General features: G+C 46.2%; 1 protein-coding gene across 2 annotated transcripts; it reads left to right on the top strand.

Annotated features, from left to right (window-relative positions):
* The first annotated feature begins 702 nt into the window (after window positions 1-702).
* On the top strand, window positions 703-9883 carry LOC115020972 (nuclear distribution protein nudF). 2 transcript variants are annotated; one of them, XM_029451078.1, is made up of 14 exons: window positions 703-2038; window positions 3665-3783; window positions 4220-4461; window positions 4784-4907; window positions 5150-5271; window positions 5839-5925; window positions 6146-6235; window positions 6536-6624; window positions 7194-7416; window positions 7547-7669; window positions 7777-7942; window positions 8154-8242; window positions 8408-8814; window positions 9840-9883. In XM_029451078.1, exons 1-13 carry the CDS (start codon window positions 1949-1951, stop codon window positions 8494-8496), a joined length of 1653 nt encoding a protein of 550 aa, XP_029306938.1. In that variant the 5' UTR covers window positions 703-1948; the 3' UTR covers window positions 8497-8814; window positions 9840-9883. The 2 variants fall into 2 exon arrangements, with proteins under 2 accessions (XP_029306938.1, XP_029306939.1); XM_029451079.1 differs by having other exon boundaries at window positions 2012-2038; window positions 3665-3917.
* The last annotated feature ends 2287 nt before the right edge of the window (window positions 9884-12170 follow it).

Raw genomic sequence — 12170 nt, 5'->3', positions numbered from 1 at the left:
AAAGGATTGTTTGTGTTTACTTTGTTATAATTGAGCTTCACGTGAGGCATTCACGGACTGTCGGAAGTAATAGTGTCAGAACTTTTTATAAATCAATCCGCCAAATATAATGTGTTCTTTCAAATGACGATGTAGTCCTACTTTAGTATTATTGAACCAAGCTATTTTACTATATCATTTAGGGTATAAATAACGAACTAAGTAACAAGCAACATCTCCTAAACTGTTTTCTTCTTCTCTCTCTTTTATTGTGTTTGCGCGTGTATTTATTATGTCATTTTGTTTGTTTGTAGGCCATGCTTTTATTGTGCTTTTTCTTTCCTTTTACAATTGGTGCTTGTATATTTGCAAGAATACACGAAAGAGGATTGATAAGAAAAGGTATATAGTGCAAAATTCAGATAATTTTAAAGAAATGTGTTTTAAAAAAACACCTTTTATACGCATTTATTTAATTAGTTAATGTGTGCTCTGAAACGGCTTAATTAATTCAGTCAAATTAATATTTATCAACCCTCATTCTGTAAGTCCTTGTCCTCCTCACACAATTAATATATTACCTAAGGAGCCTACACAGGCCCAGGGATCCAAATAGAGCTGAATTTACCCGCCAGGGGGCCCCAGCTGTCCCAGACCACTTTAGGCCTTTGGGTCCCTGAGGGTCTGGAGCCCCGGGGCAGTTGCCACATTACTAATCCAGCCTAGAGTCTGACAGAGCCAGTAAGAATAGTTTACAACCTTTTTGGCCTTGATACTTGTGACTAGAGATGTAAATCAAGGATCATTTATTGCCATTATACAACACACGGTTGCACAACGATTAGTTGATTTACAGAAAACTAGTTGACATCTTGTCGATTCCTCGTTTAAGCCTTTTTCATCTAATGGGTCCAGTTTCTCAGATGTGATTTTATTTCTTCTACACTGGAGTAATTTGAAGATCGCTTTGCTTCACATTTAGTTCAGTGTCGGTTTAGATCGTGTGATATGGTTCCTCCATATCTGCACAATAAAGTAGTACCATGCGGTTTACTACATTCCTCTACAATAAAATAGCCTGTATCCATCACTGGCGTAGGATTAAGGAAATACCCAATTTCTTTACTGCACTATGTTTTGCAAAGCAGTGTAGAGGTTGCGTTCTCGACAGTTGATCGTAAAAGTAAGCAGTTTATTTATATACTGAATGACATTGTTTCCTTTTCTGTGAAACTGATTTATATTTGATCTGTTAAAACTTGGTGAAGTTTAGTTGTCAAACACGTACACTCATTGTTTAATAACAACATGTTCCTCTTATTCACCGTGCTGATTAATCTCTAATACAACAGCCATTATTTATTTCATTTGACTATAAAATCCAGATAATAAAGAAATATGTAACATGTCAGAAGAGGTCAAGAAGCCACGGGTTCATATAACGGACCTCCTCTCAATTTAAGGAGAAAACAAACAATAACAACAACAATTTTTCATTGTTACTCTCATTTACGACTTGGAGACTCGAAAACACGAGTTGATGTAATAGCCCGTGAAGGCAGCACGTGTTATGTTATTGTCCTCCAGTTGACAGTCACTTTCAGTCAGTTTGGACTTTTGCTTTGTGAATTAACTGCATGTAACTTATGAATCCGTGCACAACCACGTCTGCTTAAACCAACACCCGAGAACGTTAAATGTATTGTATAATTATATTTATTATTAACTGTCTTCAAATGCAATTCTGTCCACGTGGCGTCGCTGCAAGAACAGTTATGCACGTGAAATGTATCGTCAACATCCGGCGACACGTCTCCCCAACACATCACCGGAGCGTCTGATAAATCTTTATTTATTTAAACCTCTCCAGACTTTTTATTAACAGACAATGCTGCTACTTTGACACTGTGTGACTGTGAGAAGGGAGTTTTAAGTGCAGTTAACTCGTGGTGCTTTACAAAAGCTTCAAATGGGGGAAGTGAGGAAGCTGCAGAAGAAACTGAGACAGATTGGAAGTCTGGAAATAAAAATCAGTCTTTCCCCAGAGGAGAGATTCAAGGTACAGAAACACTTCATCTGCCTCTTTGTCCCAATGTTAACTGTGTGTGTGTGTGTGTGTGTGTGTTGTGTGTAATCTGTGGGACTTGAGCAAAATCCCGAATAGATTTCCCTCAGGTGTAACAGCAGGTTATAGCTGCAGACTTTACTGCAGCAAAGACACAGATTCAGTAAAAAATAAAAGACAATTAGAAGAAATATCCAGGTTCAGCAGCTGACACAGGATGCACATTCATTAGAGTAGAGCTACATATTCATACAGCATTTAACAATGACAGTAAATCAGATGTGGCACGTAATATAAACGTTATGTGTCTTTTATACAAGACATGCAGCTCAAAGGGTTTCACAATTACAACAGAATAAAGACAAGAAACACGTTTTTAAGTGCCATTTAAAAACCTGCCTTTTTTTAAATATAAGAATAGACAAAAACACAAATAAAATATTTTATAAACGTGCAATGTAACTGTTGAAAAGGGAAAGAGCTGCACACATGTAGTGTACGGGAACGCTTCAGTGTTAAGAATAAAAGGAATAAGGGTAAATCAAGAGGCGTTCATGGTTATTTGTGATGATACAAAGTAATTAAATAATGCATCATAAACTAGGAATAAGGAATTGATATTATAAAGAAGAAAAATATGTGATTAACATGAATTAATGATAATGGTGGAATGAATAATTTGAGAGTTTTCGCCCGAGGAAAGCTGAGCAGAAGAAATAATGATCAAATACTTGAGGAGAGCTTCAGTGTGTTAAAGGGCAGACTCTCTGGATCCTCTAAGTTATTGTCGTGCCCTACAACCTCTCCTTTACTGCGCTGCCCTTACATCTCCTAATTGGAAACAGGAAAATAAATGCACACAGTGGTGTCGCACACTAAAGCTTCCCCATGATTCATTTCTGTGAAGTTGCATTTTCACAGACACATTTCTCATATTTGGAAAAAAGTTTAAAATTTAATTTAGCTGTATTTGAGTCTTAATATCACTACATTTTAGAAGAACATATGTTTTTTATTTATATATATTGTTACGTTTCAGATTTTGCATTGAAAGAATATAATACATTTATGAAATATGAAGTATTGTTTCAGATTAAGTTTCTATAATTAGCTTAAATCAATTAGTCACAAAATAACTTAAAATCCTGCTTACACAGTTATGCATTAATAATGACAATTCATTAATATAATAAATAATAAATAAGACATATGTTGACGTATTGCAACTTTAAATGGCTATTTTAAGTATTTTTTGTTATTTTTTTATGGTCAAAATTGAAGAAGCAGTAAGGATCAAACATCATACATTTCCCACAATGCAACTCAATCCTGTCTTGTTATACCCTCCCTATCTACTAATTGCCTAAATATTTTCAAACAAAATGGCCACACTTTCTCCAAAAGTGTGTGTGTGTGTGTAAAACTGTGTGCCGCTCCTTTAACTCAAACATCAAGTTGACTCATTCATGCATCTCTCACAACTCGCAGTCACACGGGCGCATGTTGCCCGTTGCACTCTCATAAATGAAGACCGGCTGAGCGCGTTGCTTGTGCACACGAACAACATGTGGATTTCAGAGTTTTGCTTTACGACCAATCTCGTGCCTTCTCCCCGCTCAGATCTCCAGGAAGGCGGAGCTGCGTTCCAGATTGGCTGAGCTTCAGCTGCAGCTTTCTGGCCCGCAGCAAACTCTGGGGATTGTGGCAGACGGAAAACAGGAGAAGATGAAAAGACAAGTGTAAGGAAGTGAGGGAGAGGTATCAGCGAGAGGGGGCAGATGGAGAGGAGCGTAATTCTTCAAAAGCAACAACATTCGCTTTGAAGCTTTTGATCTTTTGATCTGTTTTGTATGTCGAATCAAACACGCTGGAGGTAAAATACTGTCACGCTTTAATAAAATGGGAACTTTACACTGTTCATGTGTCATGTAAACATCATTCAGGGATGTCATCCTCCATATTAAAGCCCCCTTCATAGGGATTTTTGGGATCATGTGTGGAAATCAGATGGAGTGTAACGTGTTATTTGTACGACTCGCAGCTCATTAAGAAAGTCCTGTTGTCTGTGTGGCACTGGGAGATCTACAGGTATTCTCCCTCCCTGTCGCAGAGGATGCCGTGTGCCGTTTGAATCTTGATTATTCATTCAGCTCTCGCTTTTCTGCACTGGCACAGGGAAGATGCCCCCGAGGCCCTTCCATCACAAACGCCTCCAGCCTCCAAGATCCTGAAGGGAGAAGAGAAGTCCAAAGCTCAAGCAACGCCAGCACCGGCTGCCAGGCAGAGGGAAGCAGGCGGGGGAGCAGAGATAGGCAGGCGGCAGGAAAGGACGGCGCAGGCCAAGGTGTCAGATCACTGCAGAGACGTCTCAGGAGACGGCGCAGGCTCTGCCACGGAGCAGCTACTGCGGCAGCAAGGTGCGATTCATTAGGACAACTTCATTATTACAGTTTACAGGCAGTTAGAATCACAATGCAGTGCCTAATTTGCCATTAACATCTGAAATCAGATTATAAGCGTATGCCTGGAGGAGTCCTAACAAGCTCATGTGGCTGCCAGAATTAAAACCAACAAGCTGCATTTGCCTCCCTGAAGACGGGACCTCCGTTTTGCCTCCTCCGAACTAAATTAGCCCCACGCGTCGCAGCGGCACACTGATCCATATTGAACTGTGCAGATGAACAACCCCGCGTGCTGATCTGTCAACATTGCTAATTGGACGAATCATTTCCTCTACAGAAGCTGCATTTGCATCCCTCAAATCGTCCTGGGAGAAGGCGAAGTTTCGCTTGAGGCTGCTGGAGGGTCACAACGACATCGTCACCTGCGTGGTTGCTGTTGACAACTTGGTGGTTTCTGGAAGGTAAAGCCGGGAGAGAAGCCGCCATTTGCATAATGGATTTACAAAGTGAACATTTCACCTAATTTACCACTTAATATGCTCCCACTCTGTCCCTCGCTGTCTGACGTATTTGTTTTTACCCCCCCCCCCCCCCACCCTCCCTCGCCCTGATGGCTCGACGCAAATCTCTCGCGATTGTGTTTTAACTTTGCTTGTCTCCACCTCCCTGCGTCCTCTCTTCCTCACAGCCGTCCTCTTCTAAGCCGAGATACGACGGTGAAGGTGTGGCACGTTCCCACGGCAACAGAGCACAAGAACCTGGGTGGTCACACCGGCGGGGTCACCTGTCTGTCTGCGCCTCCCTCTGAGTACTGCAAGAAGCTGGGTGAGAATGCACACACCACACACACACACACACACACACACACAGCACAGCACACACACACACACACACACACACACACACACACACACACCTTCATGTGCGCCGGCTGCTGCTGAGTAATGCCTGTGTCCTGCAGTCTGGTAATTATAGGAGCAGTTCATCAGATCAACCCCAGTGAGAGATAACCTCAGCAGACACTTTAGAGAGTTCACTGTCTGCATGAAGCAGGCAGCCCTCCATCACTTGAACTCCAGCTCTCCTCCTACACTCCCTCCCCCCCCCCCCCCCCCCACCTGCTTAACTTAAAATACCAAGTTGAGAAGTGCGGCGCAGAGATGTTGCAGCTCAGTCGAACTGAAAGTCCCACTGTGTTCATATTTGTTTCTTCTTCTTCTTCTAAATCACGCCTATTCTCTCCTTCGCCTCTTTCTCGCAGTCTGTCCCCTTTTTGTACATCATCTCTTATTTACAGCTTCCTCTCAGCTTAATCTTTTTGTTCTCTTCTCTCTCTCTCTCTCCATCATGTCCCCCCCCCCTCTCTTCTGTCTGTGTTTGCCCTCTCCCCAGCCTCGTCCCTGTCTCTGTCCGAGAAGGAGAGGTTTATTTTGAGTGGCTCTGCAGACTGCAACGTGAAGATCTGGGCCCTGAGCATTGGTACGCTTAACTACACACACACACACACACACACACACACACACACACACACATATGTACATATACTGTTCATATTAAGGTAGAAAGAGCCTCGGGCCTCTCTCTGTCTGCGTGTGTGTGTGTGTGTGTGTGTGTGTGTGTGTGTAATCAATGAATGCCTCCTGTGTGACTGTTGCTCTGTGTCTTGTCAGTTGAATTAGTATTTTCCTCCCCCCTCCAGGGCAGTGTGTTAAGTCTATCTACACGTTCAACGCTGTGACTGCACTCTGCTTTGTGCCAGAGGAGGACGGCTACATCATCACTGGATCAGGTGCGTTTCTTTGCGTGGAAAACTAAGAGCTAGTGACGCAGTGAGCAGAATGATCACCAGCAGTTCACGTCGTATCTCATATCTACGTGTGTGTGTGCTCCTGGAGGAGAGATTTGTACTATTATGTCGGCATCATCTGCCAGCAAGTCAGCGAGTGTATCACAGGGCTATCGGGCTGAATCACAGAGATGGAGGCACACAGATTAGGCAGTCAGGCTCAGGTGCGTCGACCGTGACCAACAATAATGACTGCCAGCCGCCTGTCAGCGCGTGTTAACCTCACACTCTGTCACCCCTCAGACGGGGGGAAAGTTCAAGCCTGGAGCTGGCACACTTTCGAAAACTGCCAGTCAATCAACGCTCACCAGGAAGCGGTCACCTCCATCCAGGTGGGTGGGTCACTCACCTGTGTGCCATGATGCGCCGTCCACACGGAGGATGCTCAAGCTGCTCTCATGACTCAAAACACACACACACACACACACACACACACACACACACACACACACACCAATGTTTCTCTCTGTGGAGAAGCTGTCGGAAGCAGTTTTCGAACTCTTGATTATTAATTTGTGACGCGCCCCTCGCTCTCTTCTCCTCGCAGAAACTTTCCTTGTTTATTGCTTTTCAAATGGAAATCAAAGATATGTGTTGAGATGTAAGCCGTGGAGCTCGACCAATTTTAGAAAGCGAACTGTACATATTCATATCATCAAAACATGAAACATGCCTACAGCGTCAAAGCGCCGCGTCATCGTCGTCCTCTTTGTTGTTTCTCATGCAAAGCGCACGATCCATTTATAACAGCAGCTCAGAAACACATTAAAAAAACTGTTCACACGCTTTCCATTTACACAAACACACACACACACACTCTCTCTCTGTGTACTTCTCTCTCACACGCACACACACACTGGGTAGATCACCATGACAACCGTGTCTCCTATGCCCTCCACAGTCTCAGGGTCCGCTGGTGTTCAGCGGCTCGGCCGAGGGTGGGGTGTCTGTGTGGGAGAACCGGTGTTCGGATCGAGACCCCCTCAAGCTGCTGCACCACTGGGGTGAGCAGGTGACGGGCTGCGGTGGGGGGCCGGGCGGGCGTCTCACCCTCAGCCCGCGGGGAGACACAGTGTTCCTGTCTTACGGTCGAGCCTGGCTGAAGATCCTGCACTGGAGGACCGGTGAGCTGTGTGTGTGTGTGTGCGTGTGCGTGTGCGTGTGCGTGTGTGTGTGTGTGTGTGTGTGTGTGGGAAGGCAGATGAAGGAACATTTGCATAATCCTTTCACCTAACATCTGTCCAATTATCACAGGAACCATGTCCAGGCTGACCAATCACAACAGCATCACCGGGGTAACAGATTGTGTCCACCAGACAGGAGGCCTCCTAATTGGCTCGTGCTATGACCTGGCGAATGGAGAGAGCTCGCTAAACCGTGAGTCACAGATAAAAGCATGTAAAGCAGAAGTAACTCGCTCCACTGTGAGAGCGAAGGCACAAAGAAGACTTAAGGCTTGATCTCCCTCCTTCTCCTTCCTCTAGTGTTCTCCCTGCCTCAGTGTCACTACCTGGCCTCTCTGACCTGGCCCGATGCTCCCAGAATCCTCTGCTTTGCGTCGTGGACCACGGGGAGCGGAGTCCACCGGTGGGTCACCGGAGGTCACGACCTCATCGTATGGGAGCAGCTCCCCAGTTCTGGGAAGCTGAGGTGAGCGCTGGACATGTCAACACCACTCGGATGAAAAGATTTAACGGCTCAATTATAACACACACGTTTGCATAATTCTTTCAAGGTCGGCTGCTCGGCCAGCTCTGAAGCTCTGCGGGGGGGGGGGGGGGGGGGGGGGGGGGGTTAAAGGGTGCAAGTGGACACAAGTGGGTTTGAAACTCTTGATATCACGTGTTTGATTACTTTGAAGGGGGGATGTCACAGTGAGGAGAGACAGTCGGTTGGAGTCCTGTTTGCTGGAATCAGAGGGGGACACGGAGGATGACGAGGAGACGGACGGTACACACACACACACACACACTGCAATTTCACACACATCTTCATGTCTTCATTTACACACTGGCACGCTTAATGAGTAACCATGAGATTGCAGACTTCACTGTCATGTTAATTCTCTATGATGCTTGTCGTGACGAATCGCCGTGACCTCCTTGTCAAATTCAGATTTCGAGGACGAAGATGATGACAATGAAGCCAAAGACGGAGCGGACGACGGAGGGTCCGGCTCGTGGTTGCGCTGCGTTCTCCAGTGAGCGGCCTGCAGCGATGAAGAGGAAATGAGAGGGCGGGAGAGTAGTGACAGGGAGGGAGGGTGCAGGGGAGTGAAGTGTGACAGACTGGGTGTCGGCGTCGGAGGAGGAGGAGGAGGGAGCGTATGGATGGAGATGTGTGTGTGTGTGTGTGATAGGCAGATTGTTTTCTATGTAAATATTATTTCCACACAATAAAGCTGTCACACTGTGACTCTCACCTCCACATTTGCATCTCTTGTTGCCTCTTCTTTATTTCCTTCTGACCCTGCCTCTTCCTCAAACAGCAGTTCGGCGCCCTGCCCGGCCGGTGCAACCTGTGTAAGTGAATGTAAATGGAATTTTTATTCCATATTTATTCCTCTCGTCACCCCCCCCGCCCGCCCTCCTCCTCTTTGCTGTCTGTATTTCTGTCTCTGTCTCTCTGGGGTGTCCTTGCCTGCTTTTGTAAACATAATTGAAGAGTTTTTTTTAACCTCCCGCTTCTAAAACGAGCTTAACGTCGTCCTCACGATCGTTTCTGTTTGCCTCGTCAAATTCATTTCTTTTGCTCTGCGTCCATTCAATTGAACTAGTTTTTTTGTTTTTTTTACACATAATTAGCATTTAAATCTCTTTCCTACAGTCTCATGCCCTCCCTCCATCGCTCTCTCTCGCCTCTCTTACTCCAGCAGACTCTACATGTCTCAGTCGCTAAGGCAACCGATGCTTTTTTTTTTCTTCTCACTTGCTCTCTGTATCTCCCCGTTTCTCTCGGTCTCCCTCGCTCATTCCCTCTCTCCACTGCCAGAGGTAGGCATGATAACTGATATGTGTCGGAGTGTGTCTGTGTTTGTGTCCGTCTCCCGGTGTGCTCGTGTGTCTCTGAAGTGACATTTCTGTGGCATTTAGGAAGCAGTTGTGGAACGGGAAGTTGCCTCTCTGCTCAAAGTGCCATATAGAGTATTGGCTCCTTGCATGATGCTTCTAATGATGATGAATGTTCTGTGCTCAGGTGTGTGTGCACTGTAAACGTGTGTGAGAGAGCAGCACAGACTACGAGTGTGTACTTCTGGGTGTTTTTGACTGCAGATGTGGATTCTGTAGAAACATGTGGCGCATAATTGAGCGTTAAATTTAAAAGCCCAGAGGAGTCTGAGAATGTTTTTTTTTTTTTTTTTTTTTTTTATATAAAAGATGACAGTTGGATTTCTGCCAATACTCCTGCTGGTGTCTATGTTTACATGTTCTTTTTTATCTGGCAACATAAAAGAAGAAGAAAAAAAAAAAGCTGGACCCTCCCCCTCCCTCTCCCTCTCTCCCCCTCCCTCTCTCTCCCTCCCTTGCCCCTCTGTCCTATCTTACAGAGAGAGATGATCGGAGGAGCGGAGTCTCAGTGAACAGAGCGAAGCGATGGAGAGATGGTAAGACGGATAGGAGCTGAGGTGAAGGGGAGATGTATGGGGTGCAGATGCAGTAAATGTCCTACTGAGTGATTGCTGGCACAAGAATCCATTTGTGAGCTGATGAGGTCGTGCAGGACGCCTGTGGACAACACATTTTCTCAGATAACTTCTTTGTCACTCCACCACTTCTCATTCTTTCTCCTCCACTTTTCTTGCAGCTCCATCTCTCCTGTCGCACGACTGACTGCCCTCGTCTCCCTCCTGCTGGTTGCTCTGGTGACACAGCCCTCCACCTGTAACCGTGACGACAGCGAGGGCGAGGAGCAGGTGGACGCCCTGTCGGTCCAGCTGTCCGTCACGGCCCAGGTCACACCCACCCCTCTGTGGGCGGTGGTCTGGGGTCCCACGCAGCCTCTGGAGGACGAGACCTACCACTTCCTCTCCAGCCAGGAAACGGATCCCCTGCATCGGCACGGGAACCATCAGGAGGCGAGCACCGCCGCGTCAGACTGGCCTGCGAGCATGCAGCCCCGAGAGGAGGCTCCGCTGGAGTCGAAGGACCGGGGGGGAGTGGAGGATGCAGGGACGGAGGCGGAGGAGACGGAGCCTGAGGAAGGTGGGCATCAGAAGATGCACATGAAGGATTTCTAAATAAAGGTGGCCATGAGCCACAGTCCATGAGAACACACACACATACCTCAAGTCCTCCAGGGAATTAGCTGTCACCTGGGGTGAAGGCTGCTGTGTGCAGCCGGCTGTGTCTGTGGCGGGGAATGCCTAATAAAGTTCTCGTCACTCACAGCGAGGATTTGGCCGCTGTCAAAAAGCAAGATACAGTGAAGACGTCATCGGATTTTGTTATAGTTGGAGGCCAGAGTGTCACACATCCAATTCAATGTTCCATCTTTTGTTCTGGATACAATTATACATGGTCATGGTATGAGATTAGTAATTGAACGAGTGTGTGTGTGTGTGTGTGTGTGTGTGTGTGTGTGTGTGTGTGTGTTGCAGTGGACCCTCAGTTCTACGTCACCGTGACCATCTCCTCGCTGCTCATCCTGACGGCAGTCGTGATTACAGCCAAACTCTGGTAGGAACCTAAACTCTCTCCTGCAAAATACTGTGTGTGTGTGTGTGTGTGTGTGTGTGTGTGACCGCATTAATATGAAGCGGGCATTGCTGAATGAGAGTCAATGATAAGCAAACTTTCCCAGTTTGAGCTGAACACCTGTCCCGCAGCAGGAGGGCAGCGCTGGTGCTCCTCTTTCAAAGGGCTTTTTTCTCTTTTATGGTAAAAGTTGTGGATTAAACAATTACAGCGAGGTGCGAAACCAGCGTGAGCTTCAGCACAAGGTGCCTCCGATAATATGTCTGCCTTTTGGATTTCTAAATTGGGCTCTTTAAGACTGAGAGTTTGAGGTTAAATGAGGCATTTACTCTGAGAAAGTAGTTCTGCCTCACTTAAAGCAGGGATGTGTTGAGGTCAACAGTAGATTAATTAAGAACAGAGGTTCCCAGCTCGGGGTCAGGACTCTCCTAAAGGGTCATGAGATGATTTAATAAGATCGGAGAGCAGAAGAAACATTGCTGTGGTGAAATATATTAGGAACAACAGATTAGCTAGAGCTTTGCATCAATGTTAAGAAAGAATTTGCTATTTTGTTAGTGAGAATTGTAGCCTTGCTCCTTTCTACACTCTGACGTGTGACATGTGTGGACCGTGCCAGATGTGCAGGGCTTTACAACGAGGCCAGAGGTGTGTGTGTGTGTGTGTGTGTGTGTGTGTGTGCACGTCTGTCCTGCCTGTTGTTCATGATTACGTAATGCGTCTACGTTTTCCACCCTAAAGTGCGATGTGAGTAATTGCTTACTGATGACTTTATTAACAGTTGGCACAGATGTGTCGTTACAGTTGCAATGATTAAACCTTCACTACGACCAGCAGCGTGGAACTGCAGGAACACGGATCTGTTGCCTTACAGGCTTCAGCAATAACATGGCTTCACGGTCAATGTGCTTTCACAGCCCACCGGCCATTAAAGCTGTCGGCGCGCGTTTAACACGAGACTCTGTGTGCGTGACGTTCTCGGGCCTCGTTGCAAAGTGCTCGCTGCGCACGTGAACATTAGCTGGAGACGGGGAGTCATCTCTGTGACGCGGTGGACCACTTCCACGCTTTGCTGATCAAACCAATAACACCTAGTTTATATGACCACTGGGAGTCCTCTCCCCCCCCCCCCAGTTCTCCCTGTACTCTCCTCCCCCTGACTGTAAGTCTCTTATCTGCTCATC

This window comes from Cottoperca gobio, chromosome 16 (assembly GCF_900634415.1).
Source record: "Cottoperca gobio chromosome 16, fCotGob3.1, whole genome shotgun sequence".
NCBI classification, from domain to species: Eukaryota; Metazoa; Chordata; class Actinopteri; order Perciformes; family Bovichtidae; genus Cottoperca; species Cottoperca gobio.
The sequence above is the reverse complement of the archived record's forward strand: the minus strand, read 5'-3'. Positions and strand labels throughout refer to the sequence as shown.